The sequence below is a fragment of the Cygnus atratus genome, chromosome 7 (genome assembly GCF_013377495.2).
Source record: "Cygnus atratus isolate AKBS03 ecotype Queensland, Australia chromosome 7, CAtr_DNAZoo_HiC_assembly, whole genome shotgun sequence".
Lineage (NCBI taxonomy): Eukaryota > Metazoa > Chordata > Aves > Anseriformes > Anatidae > Cygnus > Cygnus atratus.
Window position 1 is genome coordinate 14,517,732 of NC_066368.1, and position 19,937 is coordinate 14,537,668.

A 19,937-nucleotide genomic window follows, 5' to 3' on the forward strand; every position below is an offset into this window, starting at 1 on the left:
TGGCTCCAGCTCGCAGCGCTGGGGAGGGACCCGGCCGCAACCCCCCCCAAACCCAACCACCGAACAGCCCCCGGCTCCTCCGAGCACCCGGCGATGCCCAGGGCAGGACAGAGCCTTCCTCACCCGCAGCGAGCCCGTGGGCATCAGCGGCGGGTGCAGCAGCCCTGCGGGGAGGGCAGCGGCAGCGCGGCAGCCTCCAGGCCCTGCTCCCGGGTGGCAGGCAGGCAGCCGGGAAGTTTTGTGCCGGGATGGTCCCGTGAGGCCGGGCTGCCAGCCGAGGTGCCGCCGGGGATGGCTCTCCCCAGGTTGAGGCGCACCAAATCTCACCGCCGGCTGCAGGGCAGTCAGTGGGGCGCCGGGGTGAGACCCCCCCCTAGAGCCGTGCCAGCCCGCTGCCCCCTCTGCAAAAAAGGTGCAGGGAGAGGCGGGGAGCAGCGGCCGGGGGATGCTCGGGGCTGGGGAGCCTCCGGGAGAGGCAGGCGGGCACCTCCCGGCTGGCAGAGCCCCTGCTCGCCCCCGGCTCGTGGTCCGCCCCTTGGCACCAGCTCGACCCGGCACTTCACGCCCCGGGAGCCGAGGCAGGTTGGTATGGCAACCCGCAGGCTCCACAGGTCCCGCTGGCCAATGAGGCACTGCTGCATCCCGGGGCCGCCTCTCTCCGAGAGCCGGGAAGGATGCTCCTTCCGGAGGGGAGCCGACACGGACAGCATCCTGCATCCCTGGGCATCAACCACCCAGCGCTGAGAGCATCCTGCATCCCTGGGCATCAGCCCTCCGCTCCTGCTACCAAGTGCTGAGAGCATCCTGCATCCCTGGGCATCAACCACCCAGCGCTGAGAGCATCCTGCATCCCTGGGCATCATCTGTCCGGCACAGCGAGCATCCTACATCCCCAGGCATCGTCCGTCCGGCACAGCAAGCATCCTGCATCTCCAGGTACCAACCGCCCCCTCCAGCAGGCTCCACACAGGGAAGGAGGGGAGGTACAAGGATGAGAGGAAGAGGATTCAGGCTCCCACACTGCCTGGACTCAGAGCTGCTCGCTCCAAAGCTCAGCCTGGCAGCGAGCTGCTAGTTTGCACGGTATGTCAGAGCCAGGAGAGAGTCTGGCGCGTGGCAGCGGTGGGATTTCCCGGCTCCCAGAGCCAGCCCGAGATGCTCCGTGCCTACTGGCAAGCACGTCCCTTCCCCGAGTCCCATTTTCCCAGCTGCGGTTCCTGCTCCACATCGCTTCCACACCCTGCGCCAGCAGGATCGCAGCTCCGCATCCATCCGGGCTCAATTATCTCATGAGCTTCATCTCTTATTAATGGGGGAGGAAGTGAAGAAAAACGGACGTGATGGAAATTATAGCTTCTGCTCCCTTGGAGACGTAAAGGGTGCGCAGGCATGACCTGGCCAGGCACAGCCAGAGTGCCCCACAGAAGTCCCAGCCAGGAGCCCCAAGGGACAGGGCAGGAGCCCCCCCAGGGTTGGCATGGGGCAACCTCACCCCCTGCTCCCCAAAAGAAGGGGCATCCTACCCCTGTCAGCCAAAAGCTCAGAAATTTGGGCTTCCAGCAGTGCCCAGTCCCACAGGGGCCAAATCCTGCAAACCCAGGGGGAGGGAGACGGCCCCACCGCATCACTGAGCAGCCGGCACAACGCAGCCTGGTCCAGCACCCAAAAAACCTGTGGGACACCGGAGAGGTGGCAAACAGCCACAGGAGGGTGCCAGAGCCCACAGGACACGACAGCAGCAAAGTCAGCAGATAAATCCCAAACCCACCGCCCTGCTCCTCGGGAGCAGGTCCAGGGCAGGTGGGAGATGCCAGCACCATCCTGCGCACCCTGATGTCCATGTGGGATAGGTCCCCCCAGCCACACGCCCAGAGCACCCCACGGTGGCCTTGGGGACACAGCTGGGGAGAAGAGCCCAGCACTGATGTCACCCCCCAGCCCTGGCTGCCCCACCAGCACCCTTGGGTGCTACAACCAGTCTGGAACCGGAGATGGATTCCCAAAGAGCATCACCCCTCCGGTTCAGCCCTCGGCTCTCCAGGGGGGGCCTCGTGCAATGACAGCAGGCAGAAGCTTGCAGGGACCCCCTGGGCCCAGCCCGGGGACTGTTCCCTCCCTGTGCCACCTGTGCGGTGACAAGCCCCGAGGGGTGACAAAGCTCGTGGGGTGACAAAGCCCGTGGGGTGACAAAGGCCGTGCGGTGGCACCGTGCTGCTGCTGCTGCCTGACGCTAAGAGGAGCCCCCGCACAGCGCAGAACCAGCGGCACGGCCACGGGGAGGTGAGCTGGGGACATGGCTCGTTCAGGTGGCCGGTGGCACACGGGGGACAGCGGGGGACGGGGGGGACGTGTACAGATGTGTCAGAGCAGGCAGGCAAGCGTGGCCACCTGAGCAAGGCAGTGCAAGGATGCACGTGGAGGGCAAAAGCCGTGTGTGCATGGATATATGGCCACTACGGTGCTGGCAGTCCCCTGCAGGGACAGTGACAGCTCTGTCGGGGAGGGGACACGCACCACAGTCCTCACCCTCCTCCCTGCCCTGGTCCCCCAAGCCCTGAGCTGGCTTCTCGCAGCCATCGACCCCATGGCCATGGGGCTGGGGGCTGCCAGGAGAGCGCTGGGGGCAGGGAGCAGCCGGGGGAATTTGTGCTGCTTCCCCGCCATGAAATATTCATTGGCACAGCCGCGAAAAGAGGGGGGGAAATCAAAGGTAAACAGCAGCGGGGGGAGCAGACACAGCGCTGGCAGACGGCTCGGCACGGCACTGACAAGCCCGTGGGGTGGCTGGGGCAAGGTATGTAGGGCTGGCACTTGTATGGGGTCCCTCGTGCCCGTGCAATGCCCATCCCACTGTCACGGTGCCGTGGGCATGTGAACACCCCTGGAAAATGCTCTCAGGTGGCAGAGAGCCACCCAGCGTGGGCACGGGCACGCTGGGGCACGGACATCCCTATCCCGGCGCTGAAAGCTGGTGCTCAGGGGTCTAAATCCAGCAACACCTTTCTGGGGGAGGACGGAGGGCCACAAGCACCCCAGACTGGAGGAGAGGGGGCTCAGCAAGACCCACCCCAGAACTGGGGGCAAAAGGGATGAGGAGGGGCACGACGCGAGCCCCTGGTCCCCAACAGCACCACGTCGGGGGGTCCCACCAGCCCTGGTCACGCTGCCTCCTTCCTCCTCCCAGCCCCGGGGACCTGCAGCCTCCGGGATGCAGGGAAGTGCTGAAAACACGGTGCCGGAGGAAATAAATAAGGCGGCTAATGAGGTAATTTGCATAGCTATTAGCAGGCAGGATTTGCAGCGCATCTGACATGGGATGCGCTGTCACAGCCCGGGGGTTCAGCAGGTGCTCGCAGAGGAAATCGTGCACCACAAGCTGCAGGGGCCCTTTGGTGGCCCTGTCCCCTGGTCTGGGGATGCAACGGGGACAGGAGGAAGCTGAGCACGGCACGGAGCGGGGCAGACAGGGGTGCGGGGGCAGCACACGTGCAGCCTGCGATGCTGCTGGATCCTGAGATGCTGTGCCAGGGTAAATGCCCCGTAACGCGGCCGTGCTGATGCAGAGGGGTGGCGTGCAGGGCCACCCTCCCGCGGGCTGCCACAGCACGTCTGGCTTTGATCAGCGACCTGCCGTGACAGCTCGGCTCGTTCCCAGCTGGTGGAGCTTGTTAAAAAATGCATGTGGCGCGATCCGGCTGCTCGGGGAGGTGCTGCCAGGGAAGGAGCCCGGCCCCAAAGCTGCTGGCCCCAGCTGCCATCCTGCCTGTGGCTGGCACGCAGCGGGAGGTGGGCAGCAGCCTGGCACTGGTGGCACGGGGCTGGGGACGGGGACGTGTCCAGAAAGACCCAAAGACGGGTGGTTGGACAGACAGACACCAGCTCCACCAGCATCTCGAGCCAAAGCCCCCCCAAGCACCGCGCCGGGGCATCCATCACACCCATCGCTGGTCCACGGGAGCTGAGCTGCTCCCGTCCCAGCCCCCAGGTTACACCAAGACTCCTCCCAGGCTGTATTTTTAAGTCAGTTCTGCTAAATATTTCAAGGATTTACACAGAAAAGCTCTCTGTGCTCCGCAGCGCACGGGCGGGCTGCGGCACCCCCGCCTGCGGGGCGTGAATAATTCATCGCACCCGGGGAGGAGGGGATGGGGCAGGCTGGCTCCGTCGCCCCCAGCCACGGGTGCACCCCGAGACCCTCCAAAGAGCACAGCCGCAGCATCTCCTAATCCCAAAACAGCTGCAGTGGGGCCAGCATCTTTTTGCCCCTTGAATGCAAACCAACCCAGCTGCATGCCCACAGCACCCCACGGGGGTCAGCAGGGTTTTCCATCCCCAGCACAGCACCCCACACTTTCCATGCCCCCAGAGCCTGGCCAAGCTTCCCTGCACACTCCAAACCTCACCTGAACCGACTGGGAAAAAATAAATAAATCTCAGCTTGGCCACAGGGATGGGAGCAGCGCCTTGTTATGCTCTCCCCTGCCCCCAAACCTGCCCCAGGAGGGCAGCTGTGTGTCGGGCTCCCCTCCCACCCCACCACACTCAGCACCCAGCTCCAAAACAGGGTGACAGAGACAAACTGACAAGCCCCGTGCAATTACGCACAGGTTGTGCTCCGATAAACGAGAGACGGCACCGGGCTCATTTCCGTGCAATCAGCGCCAGCTCGGCGGGGTGACGGGAGGTGGGGACGGCGGGGACAGAGGTGCCAGGGATGTCACCTCGCCTCCCAGGCACGTGGGTCCCGGGGGTGTCCATGGGCTGGCAGCGTGGCCCCCTCGGTGCAGCCGGAGCCAGGCTGTGAGCACCGAGAGCTCCGGCACGCAGCGGCTGCACAGCTGGGAGAGCAAGATAAGGTGCCCCAGGGATCCCAGGGAGGGGAAACGTTCTTCAAAAAGCAGGGATCTCCCCCAAACGGACTCGGCTTGAAGGCACGGAGAGTGTTTGCTGCTGTGAATAACCCCGGTGCTGCGACAAGGGGCCTGCTCCCCGTCCCCATCGCTGACCCTGCCCGCGGGGGAGATGCAGCAGGGAGGGACGCTGGAGATGGCTTTTTCCCCCTTGATGTCCCCATACCAGCAGCCCCCCAGCTGGCCTGACACCCCCGATGGGTGACAACCCGCCTGGGGGGGGATCCAGGGGTGGCTTTCTCCAGCCCCAACCCCAAACACTTGTGGTTGACGCCCCCCATGCCAACCCGCGCCCCCTGCCCGCTCCTGCCCCAAGGGCAGGCTCAGCCCCCCAGCCACAGGGCAGCTCCAGGGCACGCGCTCAGCCTGCTGCAAGCCCCGGGGGGGGCCCCCAGTGTATGCCGTGTTAAGCTGACGTTTTGGGGACAGGAAAGCTATTTCGGGTTGTTTCAGAAGCGGTGCTACGGTCTCTGTTTGCCTGCCTCCGCCGGGGGGAGGGATGCCCTCCCGGGGGGGTGCCGTGGCAGGCAGAATGGTGTTGGGCCGTGGTGCTCAGCTCCCTCCAGCTCTGGTGAGAAAAACACGTTCCTGGTGTCCAACCTTGGACAAGGGTCAGGAGCTCCCAGCCCCACAGCCAGGTGAGCGATGGATCAGCACCAGGAAGGAGCAGACACACGGCCAGACATCCCCTAAAATAAATGGGGGCTCCCCTTGGGTCCCCCAGACAGCAGATCCGCAATGACAGAGCAAACCCAGCACCTGCTCCAGCACCGTCCCTGTCCCCACAGCATGCACCTTGCTGGGACACCCCAAAAAGAAGCAGACGGGGCTGAGCAGCCACCCCGCCCCCAGGAGCCCCCAAGCGCCCCTGATAGGAACGAGTGTGCCCGGGGAGAGCGCAGCCTCCCGGTCCCAGACTTGCCGAGAGGTTCCGAAATAAATATGTTAATAATCAAATATCCATCCCGCGCCTGAGCTCACGGGAGGACTTTCAAGTCTAATTAGCAGCAGATTTGTACCGTCGCTGCCTGGGCTCGAGGGACGGTTTGCCGTGGTTCCCACGGAGCGAGAGGCTCCGCTATAATTAGCCAGCAGCCTCCGGCTGCCAGCATTGCCTCCAAATCCCCCCGCGCTCCGGGCTGGGGGGCAGGCAGGGCCCAGGTAAGCCGAGAGGAGAGATGCCCCCCGGGCTTTGATCTGTGCAAAGCCACGAAGTCAGGGCTGCAAACCCGGGATGAGGGCTTGGCAGCGCTCAGCTCCTGCGCCGGGAGGAGGAGAGGCGTCGGCACCCCAAAACTGCAGGTCGCCCCCTGCTCTCCTCTCCCCGCTCAGCTGCGAACCCCTCCGCCCCACAGCACCCTGCCACAAGGCATCCCCAAAATCTCACCATCCCCAGATTTAGCATTTCCAAGCCCAATGGCTCGTTAGCAGCAGCTAATTGTGGCCAGAGGTGGCTCCCAGGATTTCGGAGAGGTCTGCCAGCTCTCCAGCCCGTGGACCCTTCCCACCCCACAGCACGCGCCCACCTGCACCTTTGTCACCCCGTGAGTCCTCCAGCGTCCCACCAAGGACTGTGATCAGCTGCCCCGCTGAAACACCCCCTCTGACCCCGCACAACAAATACCAAAACTTCTTCACTAGCACAGACACGGGGGTACCCTCGTTCAGCTGCGCCCCCCCAGCAGCCCTCCCCGTCCCTCTCTGCCAGCCCCGAGCCACCTCCCCAGCGCTACGGGGTTGTTCGTGCCGGCAAACGAGGGGTTAACGGCCCCTCACTTCCCCACCGTTATTTAATTAAGCAGTGATAAAAGCGAAGACGTATTACGGCAGAGTGACAGCGGGCTGTAATTACAGCAGGGCGGGCTGAGGAAACAAACAGCGGGGAGGGAGACGCGCGGTGTTTCAGGGCCGAGGGGTCCCCGGGTCCCCGTGCCCCTTGGGCATCCCGACCCCAGTGAGATGTGGGGTTTCCAACGGGTTGCTTTTAAATACTGGACACCACCACCTCCCTCCCTGCCCCAATCCCTCCCAGGGGACTGCTGGGACACGGCCACCTCCCTCCTGCCCGTCCCACACCGCTGGCCCACGCGCAGCCCCCAGCCACGTCCCTTCCCGTCGCTCAATCCTCCTGCTCTCAGCCCAGCCCGCTCAGGCTCCCCATCTCCCATCCCAGCATCCTCAGATTAATGCCTGGCTGAGCGTGGGATAGAAGGAAATGAACCCTGGGAGGGGCAGGGGGGCACCCTCTATGAGGCATTTTAGGGACCGAAGAGTTTCCCTGCCCTTCTCCCTGCTCCCTGTGCAGGGGGGGGGACCTGATCCTACCAGGGAGAGCATCTCCAGCAAGGGCTCCCCAGGGGGCAGCAGCATGTACACCAAAACCGGGGGGGGGGGACACTCCTTGTCCCCACGGAGCCCCTTGCAGGAGCCACACGAGGAAGAGAAGGCGCCGAGGCAATGCCAAACATCTCACCCTGCCGAGCTCCGGGCAGGACTCGGCCCTTTTGGGAAAACCTCCCGGGGAGCTGCCAGCATCGCTGCCTGCACCGTGCGCCCGTGGCACCGTGACCCCAGCGGGGCCGGGACGGTCCCAGGGGACGGTGGCACCTCGCTGTCTGCTCCCATCCTGACCCCGGGGGGCAGGCGTCCCCCCCAGAGCAGCGCTCGCGCCCAGCCTCCGAGTTACGCAACGAATTATTCCGCTCGCATTAATGACTTTGCGGCAGAGGGGGAAATGACATGAGTGATTCCTGGAGCCTGGCAGTGACTCACTTCGCACCGCCGAGGGGAGACGCGCCGGGGAAATGTGCTCAGGTCAGCACTGGTGGTGCAGGGCTGGGCTCTGCCGCTGCGGCGGCGTCTCCAGGGGGACAAGGAGGTGCCCGAGGGCTGGCGTCAGCGCCCCGCAGAGGGATGGGGTGTCCCCGAGGGACACCGGGGTCAGCCACAGCGTGCCACGGCACCCCTCGCCGCGCTGCATGAGCCCCATGTGTGACCCCAAAACCCAGCACCGGCGCCTGTCCCTCTGAGGTCCCCGTAGATGTGCGCAGAGCTGGGGGTGTTGTGCCCACCTGCGTGCCCCTCGAGCACACCAGGACGGGCAGCTGCTCACCATGGTCTGTAGGGCAGGAGCGTGGGGACAAAGGGACACCCGAGCACAACTGGCACGGGGAGTCCAGCACAGCCTGGCCCTCTCCTTGCTCCCTCCCCTCTGGGAAGACCCGTCCAGCCTTTGCTAAATCACACCGTTAAAAACACATCAGGATTTCCTCCTGGAGTGACTTGAGAGCCATCAAACACCGGCCAGCCCGGCCACACACCTCGTGGGGACACCAGGGGACACGCAGAGGGGGTCAGCAAAGCGCCACCAAGGGCCCCAGGGGGAATCTAGTGGTGACGGAGGGCTGGGTGGATTATTGCTCCGGGGGCTTTCTGTAAGAGACGCAATTTTTCAAAACGCAATCTAGGAAGAAGCAATTATCCAAAGGGGCCAGGAGCAGCGGCTCGTCCGCCTAATCTCGTTAGGGAGCGGGCCGCCTCTCGTCTCAGCCTGCTGCGGTTTGGATGTCTGCAGCGACCGGGCGAGAGCAGGTGAGGGTCTCCCCGGCTCCTGCGGGGTCTGGGGAGCACCCACGGGTGCATGGTTTGGGGATGGGATGGGGCAGGTAAGCGAGACAGGAGCAGGATGCCTCATTCTGCCCCAGGGAGGATCAGTGACGGGTCCTGCCAGTCTCATCATCTTGCCATCTTGCAATGGGGCCGAGGGGATGTGGCATGGGGTATCCTGGCCAGAAACACCCTGCCCTCACTCCTCTGCTCCCCCAGGCACCCTCTGTCTGCAGGCAGCCACACCACCACATCCAGCCCAGCCCCGATGTCCCCAAATGGGGGAAGAGGAGCAGCACGGACAGGACACTGAGCTGCAGCAGCGGTGCCAGCGCCGTGCCAGAGCTGGCTGCCTGACCTAGCGATTCCTGACCCGGCAGGTCCAGAAACTGGGCAGCTCCTGCCAAAATGGGGCTGGGGTTGGATCGAGGGGCAGATGGAGATGAGCCCGGGGGGTGCACGCACAGCCCCGCACACCTACGGCACCGTGAGCATCCACAGGCGGCTCACCCTGCCCACACCAGAGGGGAAACATTTGGAGAGACCAAAATTCAAAGACGCTGAAGGTGCTGACCCCCTGTCCCCCAGCAGCTTATGGTGAACGAGGCAGCCCCCCCGCACCCGTCTCCCATCCTGCCAGGCTGTCTCCAAACGAGCTGATTGCAAGCAAAACCCACCCCGGGGGCTCAGCAACCCCTTAGCAGAGGATTTTGATCCCCCCGGCCCAAGCTGGAGCCCCTCACCGTGGCATCGGGGCTGCCTGCTCAGCGCCCCCCCCCCCCCCCTGGCAGGGCAGGGAGATTCATTTCGCTGGAGGCTCATTCATCTGCGGCACGATTAAAGCCCGCGGCCGGGATCCGTGCCGGCGGCGGGAGAGCGATTTGCCAGCAGATGGATTTATCATCTCCCAAGCACAGCAATTTGGCTTAAACGAAACCAAACCACTTCTCCTAATGAAAACACCGCTAATGAGCGGAGCCAGCGAGGGAGGGAAGTGGGGGGGGGGCAGCTCCGCTAACGGGGTCTCTGCCATCCTGCGGGCTGGTGCCACTGCCTGGCGCCAGAATCACGAGGCAAAGGCAGGAGGCTCTGCTCCGTGTGGACATGGCACAGCCCGTGGTGGACCCTCATCGTGTCCCGCACCACGAGGCATGAGGCTCAAGGAGCAAATCCCCCCGCACGGCATCTCCAGCCACGTGGGGCAGGACCCGCACACCTTGGCCGAAGTTGCGACCGCCCATGAATTATGCAGCGGCATCTGCGGCAATCAGCTGCCGACCAAGGCGACGAACTTCCTGCCAATTAATCCCGGGCCACGAATTCCCCACGGCCCCCGACCTGCCTCCGGCTGCGGGGATTCAGCGGCAGCTGCCGAAGCCTCGGTCCCGGCCCCTCCACCAGCAAAATCCAGCATCGCCCCCGGTGCCCACCTCTGCCCCGGCTGCTGGGGGTCACCATCCCACCCCCCCGCCGGCAGAGCCCCCCAGGAGCTCAGCCTCCGTTTAGGAAAGGCCACCGAGCCCCGTGAGAGGCAATCCCTTGGCGTGGAAGAGCTGCGAACAAGCCAGGACAGCAAAGAGGGCCAAGGCAGGGGAGGACAGATGCCGGAGGGAGGGAGGCAGCAGACAGACGAGGCAGTCAGGCAACGCTCCCATCGCCCTGGGAAGGTGCAGCATCTGCAGGGATGTTTGGCACAAGGGGACCCCACAGGAGCCCCCACCCCACTGGGAGCCCATTTCTCACCGTTCTCCACCCCAACCAAGGATTTCCCGGGGACATCAGGCACCTGGCTCTGGGGACAGCCCGGCTTCCAGCCCAGCCTCACCGCCGGGCAGCGGAGCAGCAGCGGCGGCAAGCGGAGGGGTGGGCACGGGGGGGGCGGCAGCAGCAGCAGCAGCAGCGGGGGGAGGAGGTGGGCTGGGGGTAGCAGGGGATGGGCAGCAGGCTCAGATCCCACAGGGAAGGACATCGGTGCTTGTGCAAGGAGCAGGGCACAACCCTCGTGTGCTGCTGCCGGCCAGGGGGCTGCAGGCAGCCGGCACGTGTGGACAGGGCAGAGCGGGGCGGCTGCGCACCCAGGGTGCTCGTGTGCTGGCAAGCGGGCAAGAAAAGGAGCTTTGAGGTGCTCTCAGATGCTCTCCCTATCCCATCCCCATCCCGGGACCCCAGCACGCACACAGGCACGGCACACGACCTGCCACGCACGCTCGCATCCTGCCCTCGCTCCCACCCCGGCTGTCCCAGCACCCCCTACGCAACACTAAGCGGGACACCAGAGCTGACGCTATCCCCCTAGCGGGTGTGAGTCTTAGGCTGTGGAAAGCTTGCAGAGATTTCCCTCCCGTCTGGACAAGAATGGGCTGCAAGATGCCACAACGGGGCCGCCAGCAGCAGGAGCAGCCCTACATCTGCCCGTCAGTGGGAGCCCCCCCTGCAGCAGGGGCACCACCAGCGGCTTTTGCAGCTCAGCCCCGTCTCCCCTTGCCTACAAGCACCGGGGAGATGCCTTAAAAGACCCTCGGTCATTCACCGCCCGGCTGCTGTGCCGGGACGTGCACTTCTCGTCTCACAGGGGCTGGGAGAAGAGCTAGAGTTCTGGAGTGCCCACCTACCCGCGGCGCCCCGGGAGGCAGGAGGATCCCAAAGCTCTGCGGATGGTCTCTATAGCAATTGCTCACCCACTGCTAATGCTGCGGCTGCCTTCGGGGTGGAGCAAAGCTGTTGCTCGGGGCCCCGAAACGCTATGGGAGGGAAAAAGCAGGGAGGAAAACCAAGCCTCCTGCCCGCCCCTGTGGGTCCAGCTGCCCTGGAGGTGAATCCCTCGCCCTTCCACCAAGCAGCTGAGGGGTCTGACCCGCTGCAAGGTGCCCGGTGTGGACCCCACGCTGCTGCCTGCCGTCCCGCTCGCAGGACACGGCAGGGAAAGGCTCGCCCCACGGGGTGACATGGAAGCCAGGGCCACCTGTCCCTGCTGCCCCCGGAGGGGCAGCCAGGAGGAAGAGCCCCCTCTGGGACCCCCCTTATTCCTCGGGGAATTTACCTCCGGTCCTCAGGGCAAGGCGGCACTCGGGTCCCATCTCTCCTGCACCGAGAGCCATGGCCGGAGCAGACCCAAGACACGGGCTCGGGGCTCTGCTCGCGCGCTAATCGCTCCTGTCATTAGAGGGCTGGAGGAATAATGTAATTTATGGATGGCTTTTATTTCTCGCTGGCGTCATCTAACTATCCCCGAAATGGACCGCTTTAATTTCCTACCGGCGGAGCCTTAAGCGTTTCTCTCCTTAACGCCCCGGCGGGCGCACGGCCCCCGCTGAGCCCCCTCTCCCCACCGCTTGCACGCCCGCCCTGGCCTCTCACACACACGGCCACGTGCAGCTCCCGTGCTGCCACCGCCGCTCCGACCGGCACCGGGGCACCGAGATGCTGCTGGTTCATGGCAAGGGAGAGCTGTCGGTGCAGCCGGGTTTCCAGCAGCTCTCGAGATCTAAAATAAAAATCCCCGTGAGCCGCTGGGGGTTTCTGCAGCTGGGGGCCCTTAGCTCCTCTCCTGTTTGTATTTCTAGCCCTTCTGTATTTGTGCATAAATGGGGGCCTTGTCCCCCTCGCCCCTGTTTTGGGGAGCGCTGGAGACCAGCTGCTGGCCCCGTCTGCAGCAGCAGCAGCCACTGGAGCTGCCGTGGGGACATCTCACGTCAGGTCTGACATCAAATCATCTCCCGGTTCACAGCTCGCATTGCAGATGTCCCCGGACCCTGCTGGAGCAGGGGGCTGCAGGAAAACCCCAGAGCGCACATTCTGGTCCCCAAACAGGGCTGAGACACCAAACACCAGGGGGACACTAAGCCCATGCTGGGGCTGCCACCTCCGCCCTGGGGCTTTGCTACAGTCCCAGGGGCTCCTCCCTGCATCCCTGGGGGGAACCAGGAGAGCCCAGGCCAGGGTAGCAGGCAGGGGCTTGAGCTATTAAACCCTGCCCAAAGCTCAGGCTGTGTCCCCTCTCCTGCCTGCATCACTTCTACGCTCTTTCTGGGAGAAAAACAACTTTCCTCTACAGGCAGGGACAGCCTCGACACATTCAGCCAGCACCAAAAAGCCACCACAGGGGGACCGGACAGTGATGGCATGTGGGTGGTGTGTGCCTTCCCCATGCCTCAGCTTCCCACACTGTGAAATGGGACAGATGCTTCCAGCCCTACTCCCCAGCAGCCCCATTCCAGCGGGCACGGCTCTCCCCTGCCCAGGTCTCTGCTGCACGCCTTGCTCGGAGGCAAACCCAGGCGTAAAAAGGTCTCGGAGAGACTGGAATTTATTTTTAACCTCGGTTTGATTTAAACCCATATGGGCATTTTAAAGTTACCGGAGAAACCGAAAGTTGTGTGTGGGTTCCAAGTTCCTACACAGCTCAAAAATATCTTCCCTGCAGCACGTTCGTGCAGGCAGCGAGCGGCATCTCCCATGCGCGGAGCTGCTCGGAAAAGCGGAGCGGGGGTCCTGCCCTGCTGCCACTGCCTCCTTGCCACCCCGAAGCAAAGCCTGAAACCCGCAGCAGAGCACGGCCAGAAAAGCACCACGGGGACGGGGACCTGCCTGCCTGCGGCACGAGGGCACCCGACTGCGCCGGCCACGGAGAGGCTGGGCTCCGCCGTGGGCCCCGAAAGCAAGGGGGGAAAACTGCTGCCCCATTTCCCAGCTGCTGGCACCCTACGAGGGGATGGGGCTCGGCCGGATCCGTGGAGAGCGCGTGGGGAAGGAGGGGAGCCACAGCTCCAGCCCGGCTACCGGACAGCAGGGCACAAGGTGCGAGGCAGGGATGTTGCGGTGCCGCGTGGGAAGCCGGGCAATTCCCTGCTGGGGGCAGAGGGTGAGGGGGGGACGTTGTAGGGTTGTGGATGGGTCATATTCAGCCTCTCCCTGCCCCACAGCCACCCCAGCTCAGGGGCAGAGGTGCTCTGCCCCAGCGGGAGGCTGCGCTCCTCCCCGGGGAGCACTGGGTGCCCGGTGGAGGAGAGAGCGGGCTGCGGAGCTGCCGGGGGCTTTGCTGGGTGGGGGACACCTCTGTCCCTGGGGGACCCTGCTGCTGGGGTGCTGCTGCGCCACCCCAGGGGGTCCGGGGCATTTTGGAGAGGGCCCAGCACCAAACCCTGCTGTCCCGGGCGGCGATGTGGGCTTGGGGGCAGCCAAAAGGGCTCCAAGCAGCCCAGCACGCCGTGGGGACAAACGCTTTCCCTCCGAGGGGCCGAGACCCTCCCCTGGGGCACCCAGGGCAGGGGCCGTCACCCTGCTCCAGCACGGGGGTCGCCGCCACCCTCCACCCCCCGGGGCGAGGCTGTGCGGCGAAGCGGGGCGGGCGGGGGCCGGGGCTCAGCCGGGGCTGGAAGCGGGCTGGGAACGGGGGCCGGGGAGGGGGGGCGGACCCGGGGTGGGGGGGGGGTTGGTGGTCCCCGAGCGGCTGCTGCACCTTCCCCGGGGGCTGCACTCACCCGTCAGCTGGTCGTAGGAGCCGTCCAGGTCTCGGGAGTCGGACAGGCTCTCCTTCCTGCCTTTGCTCCGCATCTTCTTGGCCGGGGTGGGGGGGGGGGGATCCGCGACGGGGCGCACGGGCTCCGCCGCCGGGCAGGGGGGGGACCCCCCCGGGGCCGCCGCCGCCGCCGCCTCCCCCCGCCCCGCCGCTCCCGGCGGCTGCGGGAAGGGGCCAGCGGAGCCGGGAGCTGGGCACGGCTCGGCACGGCTCGGCACGGCTCGCAGGAGCGCGCCGCCGGGGCTGGGCACGGCCGCCCCCTCCCTCCCGTCCTTCCCCGCCTCCTCCCGGGAGCCGCCGGCCCGGCCCCGCCGCCGCGGGGAAACTGAGGCACGGCCCGGGGAGGGTGGGGGGGGGGGTGTAGGGGGGTGAGGGGGGGTCGCGTCTCGGCCGGTGAGCTGTGCCCTGAGGGGTGGTGGGGGGGGTGGGGGTCGAAGAGGGAAGGGGAGACCCGCTGGGGGATAAATCTGGCTGTCTGGGGGGCTCTGGGGATGGTCTGGGGGTCGGGGACCGGGCGGGGATGGGGATGGGGAAGGGGATGGGGAAGGGGCCGGGGATGGAGAAGGGGATGGGGATGGGGAAGGGGATGGGGAAGGGGCCGGGGATGGAGAAGGGGATGGGGATGGGGAAGGGGATGGGGAAGGGGCCGGGGATGGAGAAGGGGATGGGGATGGGGATGGGGAAGGGGATGGGGAAGGGGCCGGGGATGGAGAAGGGGATGGGGATGGGGAAGGGGATGGGGAAGGGGCCGGGGATGGAGAAGGGGATGGGGATGGGGAAGGGGATGGGGAAGGGGCTGGGGATGGAGAAGGGGACCTGGAGGGATGGGGATGGAGAAGGGGACCGGAATGGAGAAGGCACAGGGTAGCAGGAGGAGCGCAGGCCCCCACTGCAGGGAGGTGAGGGCACCCCAAACCCTCCTTCTTGGGACCCCCATGGGGGTCTTCACCCCCCTCCCCAGGAAGGCGAAGCCCAGGCTGGGGAGGCTGCTGTATGGGGAGAAAGTGGGCTGGGAACTGGCTAGAGGCAGAGGGGCCGTGCAGCAGCCAAATTGCAGCAAAGGCACAACGGGGGTGCCCCAAGTCCTTCTGTTTGCACCCAAAGGAGGGAGCAGCCCCCCATGCCACCCCCACCCCCACCCCCAGCACGAGTTTCCCACACACGGTCACGGCAGGGTTCCCCCTTTCAGCCCCACAGAAAGGGGTGCAGGAGCAGCACACGGGGGGCAGGTGCCTTCCAGGGGCTGGGTGCTGCCAGGAGCAGGGCTCGCAGCCCCACGGCCACATCTGGTGCTGGGCGCTGGCGGTGCCGCTGCTGCCCCTGGTGATCCGCTGCCATCTGCGCACGATGGGGGCCGGGGGGACACAGACTGGGCTGCAAGTCCCCATGGCACCGCGCTGCCCGTGCTCGCACCGTGCCACAGGGCCCGGGTGCGTTTTGGGGGCTGCCGGCGTTTGGCATCCTTCATCCCAGGGAGGAAGCACGGGGAGATGGAGGGGAGCAGGGGGTGGGGGCAGGCAGGGCACCCCATCCCATCCCATCCCATCCCATCCCATCCCATCCCATCCCACTCCCTGCACCCGTGCCAGCCCTGCTGGCCCACGGGAGCCGCAGGGCAGAAAGGGAATCCAGAGCAGCGAGGAGGGAGGGCCGGCGCTCACGCGGCGGCGTGTTGTCAGCGTGCTTTGGTGTCAAGCCATGAAAGAAGCCGCCTTAGCGAGGCAGCGATGCTTAGCAACTGCCTGGATCTAAAAATAAGAGCCATTTAGCGAAGAAAACGCAGCGGAGAAATGCTCGGAGAAGGGCTGGGGAAACACGTTCCCACCGCACAGCCCAGCCACGGAGCCGGCGTGCACCAGCCTGGCTGGAGAGAAAGAAGCTCCTGGGATAGCCCTGCCAAGGTCCCACTGCTGAGCCCAGGTGGAGCAGGACCCCGGCCACCCCAGGGACCCGCTGGGGACCCCCACACCGCTGGGCTCATCCATCCTTGCCCGCTGCTCCCTGCTCCATCGCATCCCCAGCTACATCCACCCGCAGCCCCCGGGGACTGGCTGTGTCCCGGGGAGGTGCTGGGGCAGGGAGGGCTGCGGGGGCTCACCAGGGCTCACCCACCTCGCCTCCAGCACCCTCGGGTCCGTCCCGCTGCGGCCGTGCCAGGCCTGGCGGAGCTGCACGGGGAAGTTTTCACCTTCTGCCATCCCCGGTCCGTCGGGAGGCGAACGTGGCTATTTTTATCCCAGCTAAGTGCTCCTGCAGGCGAGCGCGAGATGCTTTGCCAGGCTGGGGAGAGGGGGGAAAGGCGGGCGGTTCGGTGGGTACCATGGCGTGGGGATGGGGAGCGGGATGGGGATCTGTGGGTCCAGGAGGGGAGCAGCCCCCAGACCGCTGCAGGAGCGAGCGTGTCCCCAGTGGGTGCAGGCAGCGGCCCCGCTGCGGCTGTGCTGGACGCAGATACCTCAGCAAACGCATCTGGCCAGGGATGGACACGGCGGCAAAGTCAGGCAGAGAGCATCCTTTGCGGACATCTCGCAGATGCAGAAAATCAGGAAAATCACCAGAGCAGCGTCTAAGGCTCGCACCGACGCTCGCGTGCCTGACGCAGCCCTGCTGGCTCCATCCACCACCGCAGCACCCAGCAGCTCCGGGCGGGCAGGAGCCGTCCTGCGACCTCCAGGGCTGGGGAACAAGGAGGACGGGTGGCTTTTCGTCAGCACCGGGGTGGTGGCCGGATCCAGGGGTCCTGCAGGAGCTGCCCGTGCAGCACAAAGGGCAGGGGGTGTAGGGGATTTAAAGGATGAGCGTGTGTACGGCAGAAGCTGGCAGCACCCATCCCCTCGCAGCCCAGGCCGGTGCAGGGGGCCAGGGAAAGACGTAATTTAACACTTCATTAGGTAAGCACAAGCCATCGATCCGCCCTCCCAGCCTTGGCATCGCCTAATTGCGTATCTCCAGTCCTATTAATTCTACTGGAAAAGCAAGCAGGACTCGGAGTCTGACCCTATCTTTAGGAAATTTCAAACAGAGATGTAATTGCTGAGTGCTCTAAATCATGGGGACTTATCCCCTGTTAACAGTATTTTAAAGCCACGGCCATCGATAGCCGTCCTCGGGCCATGCTCCCAGCACGTGCCATCAATCTTATTTTGGCTGCGGTCGCCTCTGGGCTGCGGCTTATGCTCAGCAGCGAGGGGCAGCTCTGCTCCCCTGCCAGAAGCTCCAGGAGCGAAGGGCAGAAACGGGAGCTCCTTCAGCCAGCTTCGCCTCCTGCACAAGTACCTGGTGCCCCCCAGGGCATTGCCGAGGACACAGCTAGAGCAGAGGAAGCTTGCAGCCCTGCGAAGCTGCCTGGCTCCAAGGGGAGCACCTCGTGCTGCTGCGAGACTCGGATCCAGGGGGAATTTCAGCTGCGGATCTTGAGGATAAACAGACGCCTGCAAGCTGCTGGGGGAGCCTCGCAGGCAGGAATACTGCAGGAGAAAGGGAGCCTCATCTGTAACGTGCAAACCAGCAGGTGTGAGAAATCTGGGCATGGGGGAGGGAGAAAGGGTTGTGCGCACTCCGCACCCTCGCCAGCCCCTCAGCTGCCCTGCTCAGGCTGCCAGCAAGGAGGGAGGCCCCAGCAAGGGTCTGGCCCCGCTGCTGGGTGGGCTGCGGGGGCTCTGCGCCCACCCTGAGTGTGTTTCCCTGCCACTTCTGCACGGCGGATGCACCATCTGAGTGAAGACTGTTTTAGAGAGCAGGGTTTGGAGAGGAGCATCCCCTGACTCAGAAGGTCCCTGAGGTGTAGGAGCCCTCCCAGCATCACAGAGCGTTTCAGAAGGCAGTGTCACTGCTGAGCAGGGCAAAGCCACGGGTCACCAGAGCGCCCTCGCCCCCACACACCGCCATGAGGGCCCCAGCTGAACCCCGGAGCCAGGGGGGGGCTCTGGTTAATTAGTCACTAATTGCTTCAGAGAGGAAATGAGCAAAAACCCAACCTGTGCGAGGCTGGAGCAGGGTGACCTGTGGGCCCTGGGACCCGGCAAGGCTGCACGTGGCAGGGGAAGGGGTGAGAGCTCATCTGTCAGAGCAGAGCTGGAGGAGAGCACAGCCCCGGGGGTGTCCAGCACCCCGCAGCCTCCCCCTCCCCTCCGTACCCCTGCGGGACTCCCGGGAGCTCCCAGCCTCTGGCGGGAGGCTGGCAAGGCTGGGAGCTGCGCTGCAGCGAGCAGCAAGCCTGGCTCATTTAATCTTTTCAATTGAATTCAATTTCCAGCCACATGATTCAATTAGCCCTGGAGGGACGGCACGGCAGAGCAGAGGCTGCAGAGCAGTGGCCGGCCCGGGCTCCAGCAGCCAAGTTGGGTGAGAGGAGCGTGGCGAGGAGCCACAGGGCCTGCTCCCGCAGCGCCAGGGCCTGATGCTTGTCCCTCGGGGCCACACCGCGGTGCTGGGGCTGCGGGGGGCCCCGTTCTGGCGAGAGGAGGCAGGAGGTCGCCTGGGCAGGAGCTGCAGGTCCTGCATCACGTGTGGTGCATCCAAGTCCACAGCCCCGAGCACCTGCCAGAGGTAGCCTAAAGATGCTTTAACAAGAGAAGTGAAGCAAGTATGCAGTGATATTCCCCATCCTAATTACTTGGGGTCATCCACGTGTCCTTGTGAGCTCCCCTACAGCAAGCTCTGACCAGCACGAAGGGCAGGTCCCACAGGCTTCGTAACAGCCCTTCTCCAGCCTCCTGGCCCAGGTTTCCATTCATGATTTACTTTGGCGGCTGCTCACCCCTTGAAAACGTCAGCAAAGGCATTAATTAGCTTCTAGTGCAAGTTCTGGGGGAAGAGGCCAGCCTACCCTGCCTGCTTGGATGCCTGCAGCTCCCAACGCTGAGCGTTTCCCCTTTCCTTCCAGGTTACCGCAGCGGCTCATCTGCCCAAACCCCACCACCTCCCCCAGGACAAAACCTCCACCCAGTACAACCCTGCCCAGCACGGCCAGGCTGCGGGCACTTGCTCATCCCAACAAGCACCAAAGCAGAAAACGGAGCCCAGAGGGTAGGAGATGAGGATAAATGCCCACGAGGTATCGGTGCAGACACCTGGACGGAGAGCTGCTTGCAAGTGCCAAGAGCCAGCTGGAAACCTTACCTGCAGACCGCAGCCAAGCAGCTGACACCCCCAGCAGCCTCCCATTTGGCACCCTGCGCCCAAGGTGCCTCCTCCAGCAACCCACCAAGCAGGCTGGGGACACCGGGCATCCTGAGAGCTGCCTCTCTCTCACTTTGGGTGAAAAACGGGGCTTTTAAAGAGCTAGGAAAGAGGAGTTGATCCCAAAAATCACAGCGGCACTTGCAAATCAATTTTTAATAACTCCCTCCAAAGTTGAGCTCAAACTCAATTTTTCTCCTCCAGAATTTGGTCATTATTTTGTAAAATATTTGTCTCCCTGCAGCGGCTGCCTAATTTAAAGGCAGGAATCTGATTTCTCCCCACACTCCCCAAGCCTCAGAAACAGCTCCTCCAATAATAGACCGGGTTATGAATTAGATATAATAAAACACACTCAAACTGCTCAGATCAGATACAGGAAAGTTTGGGGTCACGATCCACGTCCTGAGGCTGAATGCTGGAGTTAAATGACTTTCCACTCAGCTCAAGCTGGCCTCAAAAGACAAGCAGTATTACGATGATTACCAAAACATGCAAATCTGTTGCAAAACCTGTGAGGAGGAGTTTGCTGACTCTGGCAGCAGAGAGAGCATCACACTGTGCTCAGGTAGGTCCCCGCATTCCTCCCTCACATCCACAGGCTCTCAGCCTTATGTTTGCCTCAATGGCAGCAACAGGGGCTTGGAGGAGGCTGATGAGTACCGGCTTCTGGCTGCCAGACACCTGCAGCCTGGAACAAGGAGGCGGCGCTGCTGAGAGGC

General features: G+C 64.4%; 1 protein-coding gene across 4 annotated transcripts in view; it reads right to left on the minus strand.

Moving 5' to 3' along the window:
* Positions 1 to 14,069, minus strand: part of KCNIP2 (potassium voltage-gated channel interacting protein 2) — a 30,809-nt gene extending 16,740 nt beyond the window's left edge. For all 4 annotated transcript variants that reach the window (XM_035547780.1, XM_035547779.1, XM_035547777.1 and 1 more), the window contains exon 1: positions 13,997 to 14,069. In XM_035547780.1, the coding sequence (XP_035403673.1) occupies positions 13,997 to 14,069 (73 nt within the window). The remainder of the gene's footprint in view (positions 1 to 13,996) is intronic.
* Positions 14,070 to 19,937: the final 5,868 nt, after the last annotated feature.